Genomic DNA, 16,924 nt, shown 5'->3' with positions numbered 1-16,924 from the left:
TTTCATATGTTTCGCAGAATCCAGGACCCATAAGCCTTTACCATTATGCGTTGGCACGATCTGGTGGTGCCACACTCCTCCATTAAATTGAAGATAAGGCACCTTGCAAGAGACTTAAAACATAATCTTTGTTTATCGTCCACTTAAATCGCATTAGCCCGACTTTGCAACTAATTAATGAATGGAATTCAAATTTGCGCATATTTGTACATATAAATGAGTACAATTAATTTGTGGGACACAAAGTTTTCAGTAAGCACTAAGCGGCCGGTGTATAATGCGTTTACCATTGGAGCACCTTGGTTATGTGGTTTGATCCACACAGATCTTATTTAGATTGAATCGTACATGCATGTGGTAGTTACGTGACATGGTAAAATTGGCAGCAAGTTATAACCCACATCAAAATGCAACTGATAGCTGCTTCACTTGTGTACACTGGGATCCATTTTTTCTCTAAATTGATAAGTTTGATTTATATATCTCAAACTCATGTGTTACTATTCACGCATTAACAGGAATACACCGCATTCCCTACATCAGCCTGCGGGGTATATTATGGACATCGATACAGCAAACGCTCTGAAAGTTTCGTTCTCAAACAAAAGCCAGTCGATCTCTTTATACGTACACAGTGAGATGCCGTAGGATAATTAGACTGTAGATATAATAACACATTTTCCCTTTACAAAGACAATACACCATTGACTCTAAATTACTTATTTACATTACAAGAGACAGAGATGTTTTATAATTAAGAATGTCGTCTGTCGACTCGTTTAGAATGTTTTCTCAAAGAACCTGTAAGATTTTAAACTGTGAAAATTCGGTGTTTGCCCTGCAAATGATTTCGCGTCTTCCGCAAGGTGCCAATGTTTAAGAGATGCGTAACGCAAATAATGATTCTACACACTAAATATCTCACTTTCATGACTTCGAGATAGGGCCTATAGAGTAGGATTGTGATTCTAAGCAAACGTATTTCCATTCTTTTCCGTATTTCCATATGGTGAAGTTAATTGTTTCACGGCTGATTCCGTGGGTCGATAAATACATTGCAAAGATACTAGAATGTTCATCGAACCGCATTAATGAGTCTTAGGAAAGCTCGCACGTGAAATTATTAACGACAGTCTGTAATAGTGGTCCGTACTGTGCCGAGTGGCGGCGCCAAGGAGAGGACGGGGAGGGGGGTTCAGGAGATGTCGTTTCCCCCAGCCGGCAGCGATAACAAAAAAAGGACTCTCCCTTTTACGTCCAAATTCCCATTATTTGGGTAACAAAATGTTACACCGTCCAGAAGCTTCTTCCCTGAACCCCAACATTGTACTTAAGTTAAAATAACTGACAAGCAAACTCCGGGCTTGGAAGACGTTTCACAGACCTCAAAATCCAACGGCTTCTGGGGTTTCTTACCTGACCTTTCTGTTGCTGCAGCAGTCACAAACTGACAGCCTCTTGAGTAGTCTTAAGATTTATTAAAAAAAATATTTGTAAATGCTTTTAATCATCTTCCATTCTCCCTTATATTCCCATCATGGTTCACTTACCATAAAAGGTTCATGAGATCTGAAAACATGCCAACTTGAAAGGTACAAGGCTTTTCCTTAGACGCTATGCCGAAGATGTGTCTTTTTCTTACATACACCGACTCTTCGAATGCAGTATATACATCGATTGCCACTGCCATGCATCATAATAGTTCAGTTTAGTTTAGTTTTGAAGAAAAAACAGGATCAGGAGGGACACTTAAGTCCCCATCAAGAACCCAATAGGAGAAAAAAAATTCAGACACAAAAATTCAGACCCAATAACAATGCCTAAAGTGCTCGTCCAAAGCATTCTTACACCCATTGACACTAATTGCAAGTACAACTTCCTCAGGCAAACCGTTCCACTGATTCACTGACAACCCAATTAGCAAAAACGTTATGCCGAATAGTAATCCTACTTTGTGGCTTTTGGAGTTTAATCTATCTATCTATCTATCTATCTATCTATCTATCTATCTATCTATCTATCTATCTATCTATCTATCTATCTATCTATCTATCTATCTATCTATCTATCTATCTATCTATCTATCTATCTATCTATCTATCTATCTATCTATCTATCTATCTATCTATCTATCTATCTATCTATCTATCTATCTATCTATCTATCTATCTATCTATCTATCTATCTATCTATCTATCTATCTATCTATCTATCTATCTATCTATCTATCTATCTATCTATCTATCTATCTATCTATCTATCTATCTATCTATCTATCTATCTATCTATCTATCTATCTATCTATCTATCTATCTATCTATCTATCTATCTATCTATCTATCTATCTATCTATCTATCTATCTATCTATCTATCTATCTATCTATCTATCTATCTATCTATCTATCTATCTATCTATCTATCTATCTATCTATCTATCTATCTATCTATCTATCTATCTATCTATCTATCTATCTATCTATCTATCTATCTATCTATCTATCTATCTATCTATCTATCTATCTATCTATCTATCTATCTATCTATCTATCTATCTATCTATCTATCTATCTATCTATCTATCTATCTATCTATCTATCTATCTATCTATCTATCTATCTATCTATCTATCTATCTATCTATCTATCTATCTATCTATCTATCTATCTATCTATCTATCTATCTATCTATCTATCTATCTATCTATCTATCTATCTATCTATCTATCTATCTATCTATCTATCTATCTATCTATCTATCTATCTATCTATCTATCTATCTATCTATCTATCTATCTATCTATCTATCTATCTATCTATCTATCTATCTATCTATCTATCTATCTATCTATCTAACTAATCATCCTATAGTAGCCCTCCTCTGGACATTTTCGAGTACTTCCTTATCCTTAGCAAAATATGGGTTCCAAGCCTGCACAGCATACACCAGATGAGGCCTAACCAACTGCTTATAAAGCTTATCAACTATGACCTCTTTCAGAAAACTGAAGCTCCTCGATCATATACCTAAACCCCTATTACATCTTTTAGCAGCTTCGAGACAATGTAACTGTAACTCATCATCATTAAGAGTGTAAATATACTTTTGGTTACTATACTACCAATATGCATCACCTTGCATTTATCAATATTAAAAAGCATTTGCGATCCCTGAGACCAGGAAAAGCCTTATCCAAGTCCATCTGAAATTTCTCAGAATCGCTTTTGGAAGAGACCTCAGAATACAATTTGGTGTCATCAGCAAACTTCTTAGCTGTACACAAAATATCTCCGTCAATGTCATTTATATAGGCAACAAAAAATAAGGGACCCAAAACAGACCCTTGTGGCACCCCAGTAACGTCCTGTCAAGAAGAAGCACAGTCTTTAATTACCACCCTCTGTTTCCAATTACCAAGCCAATTCTCGATCTAAGACTGTAAATTCCCATAGACACCATTACTCTCCAGCCTAAGTAAAAGACGCTGGGCGGCTTTCTAGTCACTTCGCCCAACAACCATTTCGCCCAACTGCCATTTCGCTGGTTGGGCGAAATGACCAGGCTGGTTGGGCGAAATGGAAAGGTTGGGCGAAATGGCAGTTGGGCGAAATGGTTGTTGGGCGAAGTGTCCTGCTTCCGCTAGGCGGGGAACTTTATAGAAGACCTTCTGGAAATCCAGGAACACAACATCTACAGACTTCTGTCTATTTAGTGAGCTATACATCTCTAATAAACTCAAAAATATTAGTGAGACAAGACCTTTTTTGACAAAAGCCATATTGAGACTCTCTGATCAAAGACTGGTTGCTGAAGTGACTTTCCAAAGACTTTTTAACAATAGAATCCATGACCTTACAAACAACACTATTGAGACTAACAGGCCTGTAATTACAGGGCTTCAAGTTATCACCCTTCCTGAAAATTGGGGTATTAGCACATATCCAGTCCTGAGGAATATAACCTTCATTCATACATTTACTAAAATCCAATAAGATGGTGTGCAAAAGTCTTCAATTAATACGGATGGATTGTATCAGGCACAGAAGCTTTAGAGACATTTAGACAAAGCGACTACTTTAAGACAACCTCATCCGAAAATAAGACCGTATCCAGTTTAGGACTATCACTTCCCCCCTGCAAATGAGGAATACTACTCATATCTTCCCTTGTAAAAACCGGCATAAATAGTTGTTCAAAAGACCTGCAAGATCCTGACCATCAGTAACTATATAATCTGCTTGTGGTGCCCTAAGAGAAACTTCCAACCGCATCTTTAACTTTCTGCTTTGACCTGACATAAGAAAAGAAGGCCCTTGGGTTATCCTTAACATTTCAGTTTTGCTCCAGAGACTAAGCGGCCCTACCTTCAGCTGATGAATTTTGACTCTTGGCCAAAAGAGAATCAGAAGTAGTTCTCCTAAACAGATTCCACATTCGACATTTTTGCCTAATTGCACATCTAACTTTCTTATTCATCCAGGAACGCATACTGCTTTACGACGACGATTCTTTCATGGAACATGATTTTTCATAATGACACTTATCAGCTTAATAGATCCAATACTGAGAAGCACTCATGGTTCTAAACAAATTAATCCAATCTGTACCCTTTAGTAAAGTTTCAATTGCCTCTGTATCTAATTTCGAAAAATCAGGGACCTTTTCCTTGCCAACGTAATTTAAGACCTGGCAAACAGCATTAAAAGCTAGTATATCATGATCGCTAGATCCTAGTTTTCCTAGACCCGTCAAATCAACAACATTGATTGGATCAGAACTCAAGTCAAGATCCAGGATGTTATCCCCCCTAGTAGGGAAGTATAACATGCTGATGTTAAAAGCAATCTTGGACAACATCTAGAAAGTTATTACCCTTCCTATACCACTGGAACCATCTATCCAATTAAATGTCAGGAAAATATAAGTCGCCCATTATAAGAACATCACCTTTAGCAGCCTTTCTAATTGATTCAAACAGAAAGCCATCGTTATCTTCACCGCTGTTATAGGAGAACGGTAAACAACACCAATAGTTAATAACACTACTGGACATCTTGGAGTTGGCTGTGGACAACTCGCACCAGACAGAATTGACATAAAGAACCTTGCAACTGAGACTTCTCAACACTTACAATATCACCCCTAACATACAGTAAAACTCCCCCATTATGAGTATCCCTCCTGTCCTGACGAAACACAATATACCCTGCAAGAAACCTCAGCACTATCAATGTCCTCTGTGATACCAAACAGGTATACCAAATCAGGTTTCAGATCCTCAAGAAGCACAGTAAATTCAGTAAAATTTTACGAATACTTCTAACATTAGTAAAGACAATCTTCAGCTTATCCCTGAAATTATGTACCCTCAGCATGCCTCCTGAAAATGTTAGAACAATTGGGAGTGAACGTTCATGTAAGAAGGCTAAAGAAAAGTGGAGGAAGGGAGAGGTGGAGGTGCACTATTTGCTACTTAAATCTCTTACATTGTGCGTGATATATAACGACCCTCACCCCTCTCTCCCGCCGCTTGGGGCGATCAACTGGTGATGAGGTCAACGTACGCTTAAATATCTACAAAAGCATTCTTTGTTTTTAATTTTCGTCATGAGCTTTGAGGAACACAATTTCCCGTTGAAAATCAAATATCTATTAGTCGCCATACAGGGTTTTCAGTATCACCTAGTCCCAAACATACTAGCTGTAATATAATATGCTCTCTTCGAAAAAGTGGTTGGTCGGTACCATTCGACCATGTCCGCCTTACACTTAAACAAACTAGATCTATTAAGAAGAAAATATGAAAATAATGTTTTGTCCTTCCTCTATGAATCCACACGGGAATGTCGAAATTAACTTTAATGCAAATCATACCATCACTGCCTGCAAAGTAACACGGAAACACGTCACCAAAGAACAAATTGAACGACGCGCTCACTGTAGTAAACTAACTTCCATACACTCGTATCCCATCATGCAATATTAAATACTTGCACTTTGGTTCGACGATACGGTTTCGCGGAGTTGGTATTATCCATCAAACGCATCGCAGGATTTGTATAGATGACAGCGCAACACGTTGAAAACAACCGAAATAAAACATCAGTCGTAATTACCTCTAAACGTTACCATTAGAAGACTAACTCTGTTAGTAGGGCTTTGAATTATTATTTTTTACTCGATTGTTTACAGTTGCCAAGCAGCCGCCATTACACTGTGTTTTCTGCTATTACGTTAGGCTAGAGCATAGGCTTAGGCTAGGGAGGTTCCCAAACTTCCCAAGTTAGGCAAATGTGAAGGGGCGAATAAAATACCACGTAACAGTTACTTAAATGTAGTTGAATCACCCAGGGACTCAGTATTTCCATAAATGTTTGCATTCACTCAGTGAAAACGTGTGTAGGCCTACCTGCAGTCGGCCATGAAACCGTGCTGAGATGCAATTTCTCCTAGGCTAGGCCAGCCCTAGGGCCTCTGCCTAGGCCTGTCAGTTGGGCTACCATACTCTAAACTTCTTATGAATGATATATCATGACCACTGCCAGTGTCACATAGGCTTGTGTCCAAAGAAACGGATACATAGTTTATAATGGTATCATGGAGAAAAAAATCGAATGAAGTAAACTAGGCTAGATAGGTGAGTAAATTAAACATAGCAATGAAAAGACTTTCAAATTGTGATCTTGAAAGAGGGAATAAGCCTGTTGCAGATTTAGTTCTTGATAACTTTCAATATAAACACACCCGACCTACAGTACAGTAGGACTCCCAGATATATCTTCTTTGCAAACATGATATTGCCAAACATTCAGTGAAGAGATTAAAATATCAATATAAAACACAACAAACAAACAACAACGATATACTGTGCCAATGGTGAACATAACACTACAACTTAAACCAATGTAGTCAGAAGGACTTTGATATAATAATAGAACCATTGTTTTCATCAAAAATGTTACAAGGTTTGACAATTGATGTTTCATATTTATATGGTAAGATAACATCTTAGATCTTAGAGTTTTGAAGCAGCATGATAGAAAGAGAAACATACAATTTGTAAAAAGGAAAGAGATGGGAACAGACCGGGGTTAGTCTGACTTGTCTAATGGATGGAGAAATTAGGATATATGCAACCAACTTACAAAAAAAAAAAAACTAATGAGTTTAATGATGTGTTTACAGATAGTGTTCAAACGATTAACCTAATCAGAATCGGAATCGGTACGATTATTACATAATCAGAACATAATCGGAATCGGTAAAAATTACATGGAATACCAGTTATGTCATACCGATTATTCAAAAACATATGGAAGGTGAAAATATCATTATTCAAAAACATATGGACGTTGAAAATATCAACTGATGTATTAGGTTTGTTCTTTTACTACGAAATATTAAAATAAACACACCCTCTATACGTCTTGCACAATGTAATTTCACCAAATTAGGCTGCCAGGGTCGCCGATTTTGCTTCCCTCATGGTTAGTGACTTCATATTTCTCGGCACAGTAAGCATGGCAGCAATACCAATTTCGCGAATTAACGAATGTGCTGGACAGGGTCGGAAATAAGCGGGGCGACGGGCGATTCGCCCTCGCAAGTGCTAAAAAAGCCCTCCTAAAGCACAATTACGAGTGCAAAAAAGAAAAAAAGAAATACAAGAAAATCGCCCTCGTTATATCAGGTGTCTGTGTAAAATTAATTGTGACATGCGTTTGCTTTAGCTAGGAATTGCAGTTGCAGCGCGAATCGCGCAAACAGTTCTCACATCCCGCATCAAATTTGAAGCAGTGCGGGAGGGTCGCGCACAACCACCAGGAATTTCCCGCAGAGTGACTGGCAAATTACGGCCTCCACGAAGCAATTTCAGTACCAGCGACAATAACCTAAAATCCCCACAAATCTCCGACCACATGGTAGCCTTACTTCACACTAAGTCAACTGCATGGAAATCTAACCTTGCCATCTGTTTAATCGCTCTAGTTGTGTCGCAAATAAAAAATAGAAATATCCATGGAAACTGCAATCTTCGACCACATGTTAGCCTAACAACCACACTAAGTCAATGGGAAATATAGCCTAAACATCGGTTTGCAAAAAAAAATGCGTAGCTTAGTTTACAACTTTCAATTTGCTGGAAATCGACATTTGTTTGGAAGTTATGTGCTATGTCTTATAGGGAATGTTATATTTTATATTGGAGTAGTTTCTAGTTGTTATTATTTCTTTACATCAATCTGGTAACATTTAAGAGTAATTTTAAACAAGTTACTATGGTACAATTTGCTTTTCAGTTTGATTGGCGTAAGCTTACATTTTCTAATTGAACCTGAATGGAGTTAAATAGGTAACGAATAGGTATGTTTAACTTCAAGTTCGTAACATTTCTATTTGTTCATAAACGGTATAATACTGAAAATAAGTACAAAATAATGTCGGAATGAAGGCAATATGTAATTAAAATTTACACTTTGGTAAAGATTGAAGATGGATGGTTTGTCTGAGATACTTTTTGAGATGGATATTTTGAGTAACTACTCTTAGCCCATTTCAAGCCATTAACAGGTGACATTCACGTCGAGGTGGTTCATTGCACAGTGCTGACTAGGGAGGATGTTATTTTCGTATTTTGGAAATTAAAAAAAAAAATTTTTTCTTTCCGAGAAACTCCAGAGGTAATTTGGTACATACAAAAGGATACCAAAGAGCCTTGTATTACAACGAAGCAAAAGGAAACAGAGGAAAATCACAACAATAATTGTTTCTATCACAAACGTTATTGCCGATTTCGTATAAACGGGATATTTTCTCATTTTCAAATAATCGGAATCGGTACGATTATGAAAAAATAATCGGTAATCGGTATTTTCTGTTATGCATAATCGTTTGAACACTATTTACAGACTGGAAAGTGGAAAGCTTCCTGTTTTTGTGAGGATTAAAGTGAAAACAATGATTTAGAGCCAGGCAAAGATACATGAGATTTATAATGGGATCATGAAACTTTCACTGGTTTCAGAGACTGACAGGTGGACTGACCCTTTGGAACCCGAACACGTGCCCTAGCTACTGCATCTGTAGTGAAGAAAGTCTGATTTTAAAGAAAACATGGGAATTCTGAGGGTTCCTTGGGATTTTGTAAACTGGTATTGGTAGATCAAGTTGCTGGATAAGTAATTTGCAGTGCTGTGCCTACTGTACAGTTTGTTTCAAAAATGTCATAGAGAACACCAATGATTCCAGGAAAATGCTGTCTGCAATCATCATGAAAAAAGTTTAGCCATAATCTCAAAGAGCTATATGTCAACCTAGTCAATTCATCCCATTTAGGGGTTGTTTCACCCCTCATGGCAAAATGTACAGTGGCTTGGGGTGGCCGACTGATTACAGTTGGAAAGGAAGGATGTTGCTTAGCTGTTAGGTTAGATACTCTTTTGAAGCATCTCTGTGACATCTATGCACTATAATATTCAATAGGATAAGTAAACAATCCCTTGCGACAGATATCTGACTGGACAGGTTTGGGTGCTCAAATATCAGAAGCAAATATGGATTGCCAAGCACTCGAAACAGACCTCACAAGGTTTTCTATCATACTAACAATGAAACGTCATTAAAGGCATCGAAAACTTGCGCATAAAGAAACGTCTCATGCCGGTAATCTGACATAGTTTCAAATGAGGTGTAACAGAAGTGTTAGACACCACCATCAATCCCAGAAAATACACAGCTTGCTACCGGTGATTAGACACTAGTGTACAGTCAATACATCAAGCTACGGTCAATACCCACAACACAATGTACATAGCAGCGTGGACATCTCAGGTCTAGGTAAAAGATAACAAGGTATCTTGTTTCATTACTGTCTGCATTTTGTAGCGACAAGAAGAACACTTCACTTGCAAGCAACAGAAAGTTGACTTTTTCAGAGCGCGGCACACGGTTTGGGGCGAGTCTTCAATGCCTTTAATGCAATACCAAGGGCTTAAATATTCGTAAAATAATAATGGAGTTTTAATTGATTATTGTAAAACAGTAGGAGGGGAAAGCATTACAAGAATCTTAATTTTCAGAGAAAATAAGTACTGTAACGTTATCAGTTACTGTTTAGTTGTACATTGTCTGCTCAGTGTCTGTTTTCAGTTATCAGTAAACATTTAGTATTGGAGTAGTAGACAGACGAAAAGTAGACAGCATGTTTCTTTATATTCATTTAATAGCATCAGCATTTCCATATTAATTACTTTTCTTTTGTGTTTTGTTCATACCTTGTCCTTGACAGGTTTGATTGATGTCATGAGGCATGGCAGATGACATTGAAGAGTTCATTGCTCAGCAGAAGAGCAGGCTTGCTAGGGAGAGGCAAGAGTTGCAACAGCAGAACAATGAGAAGGTACTTAATTACTGTATAGTAGAACAATGAGAAGGCACTAAAGCTACTTAATTACTGTACAGCATAACAATGTGAAGGTACTATAGCTATTTATTTACTGTACAGCAGATCAATACGAAGGTACTATAGTTATTTATTTACTGTACAGCAGATCAATACGAAGGTACTATAGTTATTTATTTACTGTTCTGCAGAATGATGTGAAGGTACTCAAGCTACTTAATTACTGTACAGTAGAACAATGAAAGGTACTAAAGCTACTTATTTACTGTAAAGTTGAACAATACTAAAGCTATTTAATTACTGTACAGTATAACAATAAGAAGGTACTAAAGGTACCTAATTACTGTACAGTAAAACAATGAGAAGGTACTTAAGTTACTTAATTAATGTACAGTAGAACAATGTGGAATTCTCCATCAGTGTCTTTCATGCCCTATATACTGATGGATACTTCTTATAATTTCATTTCCATGTATCATTGTATCAACCATGAATTGTAATGTTGATTTAATCAGAGTCAACCTCATGTTGCTTCTCTTCATATCTTTCTTCTGTTCTGTTATTACCTTGTGTTCAGCTTCTCTTCTACAAAACTGAATTTAGATTTTATACGGAAGGGGAGGGTTTGGCAGGGGGCTGTGATAGGTTCCGCACAGAGGTCAAGGAAGTCTGTTTTGCATGTACGCCCCTGCCCCTCCCACATTCACTTATCGATTATTGTGTGAGCTAGTTGTTTTGAAACATGATTTTAAAATATTACTCACAGGTTTACCAGGACCTTCAAAATGGAAGTAGTGCTGATGTTCTAGAAGGAAAGAAACCTCAGTATGAACCAGCCAGCCAGCAGAATGGAGGTATTCAATAGTGTAATGTTTTAAAGAGTTTGATTCCTATGAACCTCTTGTTAGCAACAATCTCCTAAGGATCCTTATAGCAATGTCAAAGGTCATTTCTCATTGTGTTATCAACTGCCACATTGTGATAGTAACAGCCATTGCTAATTGCTGGAACAGGACTACCGACTCTCAGCCTACACTATCAGTGCAAAGACTTCGCAGTGTAGTCATTTTATAACAATAAAGCAGTATCCATGGCAAACTCAAAACAAGGCTCAATTGTCGACGACCATTCTCAATGCGAATTAACAATTTAGAGTGGTTCGCTGTTTGCATATGCAATATATGTTAGAGAAGTTTTCTTCTGTTTGGAAAGCTTACCATGAGAACATTATTTAGTATCTAATATTGCACAACGTATAACTATGAATGGGTTGAGTTGCGAACTTTGTACACTAATGGGTTTTCAAATTATTCACAATTTATTCATTCCTTGTCCAATTAGAGAAAGGTTTGCTGATCATTAGGAACTTGGCTGGGCTTTGGGGGCAAGTCCTAAAGGTTGGAGCTGAGTGCAGCCCTAGAACTCAGCTTCTCTGGGACAAGTAGAAATTGCTTGTTGTACCTACGCAGCGCTTAATTAAGTACTAACAATTAGTATGTTACTTTGAATGGGTTTAATGGGTTAAAATCCATGGGTTAGTTATACAAGTGCTGATATGATGAGAATCAATTCCACAGTTCACTATTATGTGCCTTTCTTTGGTTAACACATTTTCACCAGCGAAGAATGTAACTGCCAAGGTGGTTAGGCTTCATTGTGATCTTGTTATCACAGATAAAGATGAATGTTATTTCTTATATTATTTGTTATTCTTGAAAAATATGGTGTCATGTCCACTCATGTTTGTAGGTCAGCATCTTTTACAATGTACAAAATTGGTAGATTGGTAATGTTCTTGACCGACATTCTGCTGAAAAATTCGTCCATGCCCTTGTTAGTTCTTCTAAGATGACTGCAATAGTGTACTGCATGGTCTCCCAGCCTGTGAAATAAACAAACTCCAACTCATTCAGAATTCTGCTGATAGTCTAGTCACCAAACTAAGAAACGTGATCCAGTTTTTATAATATTGAGACTACTGCATTGGCTTCCCGTTAAACAGTGAATCATTTTCAAAATGTTATGCTTGGTTTTGTAATATTCTTCATGCGCAGGGACAGACCTACTTGAGTAATCAATAGACATAGCTTTGCAGTGGACCCTTTTCCAACCATCGAGTAAATCTAAGTTTTGTGGTGATAGGGCGTTTCATATTTGTGCACCACATTATGGAACTCATGCTGCCGTCGTCACTTCAGTCTTGGACCCACCTTTGATTGTTTTCAGTCCCAACTTAAAACTCATCAGTTCATCATGTATTGATCTTGCTTCATCATTACATACTTGGAGTGTTCCCTCTTAATCAAAGCAATGCGCAGCAGCAAGGAACCATGTTATGTTTCCATTCTGGTTCGTCTTAAACTTGTGTCATAATTTATTGATTGATTTTTGTTTTGACTACTTATTCCATTTATTACTCTGGATGAATCTCATATTTGTAATTCATAATATTTTACTGTGGTCTCATCATTATTTAATTATGATAATTATTATTGTGACAATCTACCAATGAATGATGAATGTTGGTAGGTTATCAAGAAAAATTTAAGGAAAAAAGTTCATGTCAGAATAACAGTAATGACCAAACACCTTGCTATGCTGATTCTAAAGCACAACTTGTGTCTCAGAGTTACAATGGAGTTGCTCGCCTAGTAACAACCATGGTTGGAACTAGTGAAAGTCACAGGTAACATGTTATGCAATCGTGTAATAGGGTTGGAAAGGGAAATTGAGAAATCCAAAACCGGTGACAAAGAACTGGGCAATGTGAACACGAAAGTTTGAAATTGTTGACACAGTGAATCAGTGAACCTACTTGAATGATATGTGATGGTATAAAAGCATTGTTTTGATTTTTCATAACTGATAACTGTATGTCTTAAAGTTGCCTGATTGGACGGGTGTGTGACTGCCAGTGTAAATGTAATGTTGCCAGTTATCATTACATCATTGGACATGGTCAATAGTCTCTTTTCTAAATAACTGATAACTCTATGAATACAGTTGTCTGATTAGAGGTACAGTATGTGTGGCTGCCAGTATGAATGTAATGTTGCCAGTTATCATTACATAATTGGACATAGTCAATAGTCTCTTTTCTAAATAACTGATAACTCTATGAATACAGTTGTCTGATTAGAGGGATGTGTGGCTGCCAGTATGAATGTAATGTTGCCAGTTATCATTACATAATTGGACATAGTCAATAGTCTCTTTTCTAAATAACTGATAACTCTATGAATACAGTTGCCTGATTAGAGGTATGTGTGGCTGCCAGTATGAATGTAATGTTGCCAGTTATCATTACATAATTGGACATAGTCAATAGTCTCTTTTCTAAATAACTAATAACTCTATGAATACAGTTGTCTGATTAGAGGGATGTGTGGCTGCCAGTGTTAATGTAATGTTGCCAGTTATCATTATATAATTGGACATAGTCAATAGTCTCTTTTCTAAATAACTGATAACTCTATGAATACAGTTGTCTGATTAGAGGGATGTGTGGCTGCCAGTGTTAATGTAATGTTGCCAGTTATCATTATATAATTGGACATAGTCAATAGTCTCTTTTCTAAATAACTGATAACTCTATGAATACAGTTGTCTGATTAGAGGTATGTGTGGCTGCCAGTATGAATGTAATGTTGCCAGTTATCATTACATAATTGGACATAGTCAATAGTCTCTTTTCTAAATAACTGATAACTCTATGAATACAGTTGTCTGATTAGAGGGATGTGTGGCTGCCAGTGTTAATGTAATGTTGCCAGTTATCATTATATAATTGGACATAGTCAATAGTCTCTTTTCTAAATAACTGATAACTCTATGAATACAGTTGTCTGATTAGAGGTATGTGTGGCTGCCAGTATGAATGTAATGTTGCCAGTTATCATTATATAATTGGACATAGTCAATAGTCTTCTAAATAACTGATAACTCTATGAATACAGTTGCCTGATTAGAGGTATGTGTGGCTGCCAGTGTAAATGTAATGCTGCCAGTTATCATTATATAATTGGACATAGTCAATAGTCTCTTTTCTTTAAAAATGATAACTCTATGAATACAGTTGTCTGATTAGAGGTATGTGTGGCTGCCAGTATGAATGTAATGTTGCCAGTTATCATTATATAATTGGACATAGTCAATAGTCTCTTTTCTAAATAACTGATAACTCTATGAATACAGTTGTCTGATTAGAGGTATGTGTGGCTGCCAGTATGAATGTAATGTTGCCAGTTATCATTATATAATTGGACATAGTCAATAGTCTTCTAAATAACTGATAACTCTATGAATACAGTTGTCTGATTAGAGGGATGTGTGGCTGCCAGTATGAATGTAATGTTGCCAGTTATCATTATATAATTGGACATAGTCAATAGTCTCTTTTCTAAATAACTGATAACTCTATGAATACAGTTGTCTGATTAGAGGGATGTGTGGCTGCCAGTGTTAATGTAATGCTGCCAGTTATCATTATATAATTGGACATAGTCAATAGTCTCTTTTCTAAATAACTGATAACTCTATGAATACAGTTGTCTGATTAGAGGTATGTGTGGCTGCCAGTATGAATGTAATGTTGCCAGTTATCATTATATAATTGGACATAGTCAATAGTCTCTTTTCTTTATAACTGATAAATCTATGTCATACAGTTGCCTGATTAGAAGGGTGTGTGACTGCCAGTGTAAATGTTATTATATAATTGGACACAGCAGATAGTCTCTTTCTCTTTACACCTGTAATGATTCAGAGGATGGACATGGTTTTAATTGCAGACTTCCTAACCATTTTTAGCTCATACCAGCATGCTGGTGTGAGCTATTGTTACAGTGCAGTGTCTATCACTCTATCCGTCAACAATTGGTAAAACCGCTGCCACTCGCACAGTGTTTGATGGAATTTCATGAAACTTGGACACAAGGACCATTGGGTATAGGGCCATCAGAGATGGTCCAAAATTTGGGGTCAAAGGTCACCTGTGGGCCGTAATGGGCCATTTTGTGGAAATACGCAAAATGCTTCTTCTCCTACAGATTCCATGGTACAATGTTGAGGGTTTGTCACGATAGTACTATGGTAGTTTTACCTTCAGGGTGTTCATGAATTTGAGATCAAAGATCAACTAGGGGTCTTTTGTGGCCCGGGCCGCGGCCCTATATTTTCAAATTGCTCCTGTTCTTACAGTGTATGGCCAATTATAATGAAACTTGGTCACAATGTTCCTCGGGATGAGAGTTACGAGGGGTGTTCGGAAAATTGAGGTCAAATGTCATTTAGGGGGTCATCGGGGGTCATTCTTTGTAATATTTTCAAATATCTCAATCTCCTCAAGATTTTGATGGATCATATTCAAAGTTGAACTGATGATTGTTGGATTGTGTATGAATAAGGTGATGCCTAAAAATTTTTGGTCAAAAGTTAATTAATTACAATTAATCCCCATTGTTTAAAAAAAATCTGAGCCTTCACTTTTTGCCAAAGCTCCTTTAATTTGTCTCCCAGTCCCTGCAGTGTTTGTTTACATTTGTGGTTAAGCTCTGCAGAGGCTGTTAGTGGAATTAAAGCAGGACTGGGAGTTGTTATTAACTGTTGAACTGTAAGCATGAGAGCCCTATAGCCAATCAGCACTTGCCGATTCTTAGAAGTCTTTGAGAATGTAGGCAGCTTGCGAAGTTATGTCTTGTAGGGAGTGCTTGTGAAGTTATTTCTGCTAAGGTAGAGGGGAGAAAGTTTAATAGGGTAGGTCAGTGGTATTGTCTGAGAGAGTGGGTAAAATAGGATTTAAAGGGGAAAATAGGAATTATAGCCAGTGGTGTGGCCAGGGTTCTGCTAACGGAGGGGAGGGGGGGGTATCCCTCATGGGCCCAAAATTGGTTTTGTGGGCCATACATTTTTAAGCTCGAAAAGGTATGAGCTTCTGCACCATTGGTGCTCTAGTCTTCTTTGTTTTTGCATTTGTCCAGGTGGTCAGCTTGTATTCGGACAGGAAGACGTTCAGGCAAAGCTTAGAAGGGAGAGGAAACTGGAGTATGAACAGTATCTTAAAGAGGTAGATTTCATTCATGTTACTTCAAGGAGAAAAACATATACAAAACAGCTAACCTTTTACTACAAATTCTTGTTTGAAAGCCTATCTCTCTCAAATATAACTCAACCCCTTTGATAAGAATTTAAAATGAATGTGGATGTCCTGTACCGATTTAAAAGGCTTCTTGTTGAAAGTGAAGAAAAATGTCGGCCGGTGGACAAGTATGAAAACCTATTAAGCTATTGCACTATCTCAAAGGACGGACATTTGGCTGCTTCACAGTCTTAGTTTGAATATATATTATGTTAGATGGTCAAAGGTCATTTGAGGCCAATAAATGTCCAAAATATGGAAACCTTTTGTAAGCATGGTGTCTGAAAGAAATTTTCCAGGTATATCCAATTCCAAAAAAGGTGTGACTAAATACATCACTGAAAGCTCAATTCACATTTTTAATCTTGGGTTGCAGGTTTTATTTTCA

At 37.2% G+C, this 16,924-nt stretch overlaps 2 protein-coding genes across 2 annotated transcripts in view; one reads left to right on the top strand and one right to left on the bottom strand.

Annotated features, from left to right (window-relative positions):
* LOC139972909 (uncharacterized) overlaps nucleotides 1-16,924 on the bottom strand; it is an 87,769-nt gene that overhangs the window by 40,909 nt on the left and 29,936 nt on the right. The gene's annotated exons all lie outside the window — the stretch shown is intronic.
* LOC139972904 (uncharacterized) overlaps nucleotides 5,962-16,924 on the top strand; it is an 84,316-nt gene continuing 73,353 nt past the window's right edge. The window contains exons 1-4 of the mRNA XM_071979215.1: nucleotides 5,962-6,145; nucleotides 10,287-10,397; nucleotides 11,167-11,254; nucleotides 16,379-16,464. Of these exons, the coding sequence (XP_071835316.1) occupies nucleotides 10,308-10,397; nucleotides 11,167-11,254; nucleotides 16,379-16,464 (264 nt within the window). The 5' untranslated portion in view covers nucleotides 5,962-6,145; nucleotides 10,287-10,307. The remainder of the gene's footprint in view (nucleotides 6,146-10,286; nucleotides 10,398-11,166; nucleotides 11,255-16,378; nucleotides 16,465-16,924) is intronic.

Source organism: Apostichopus japonicus, chromosome 9 (genome assembly GCF_037975245.1).
Source record: "Apostichopus japonicus isolate 1M-3 chromosome 9, ASM3797524v1, whole genome shotgun sequence".
Classification (NCBI taxonomy): Eukaryota; Metazoa; Echinodermata; class Holothuroidea; order Aspidochirotida; family Stichopodidae; genus Apostichopus; species Apostichopus japonicus.
This window is presented reverse-complemented; position numbering and strand designations above follow the sequence as displayed.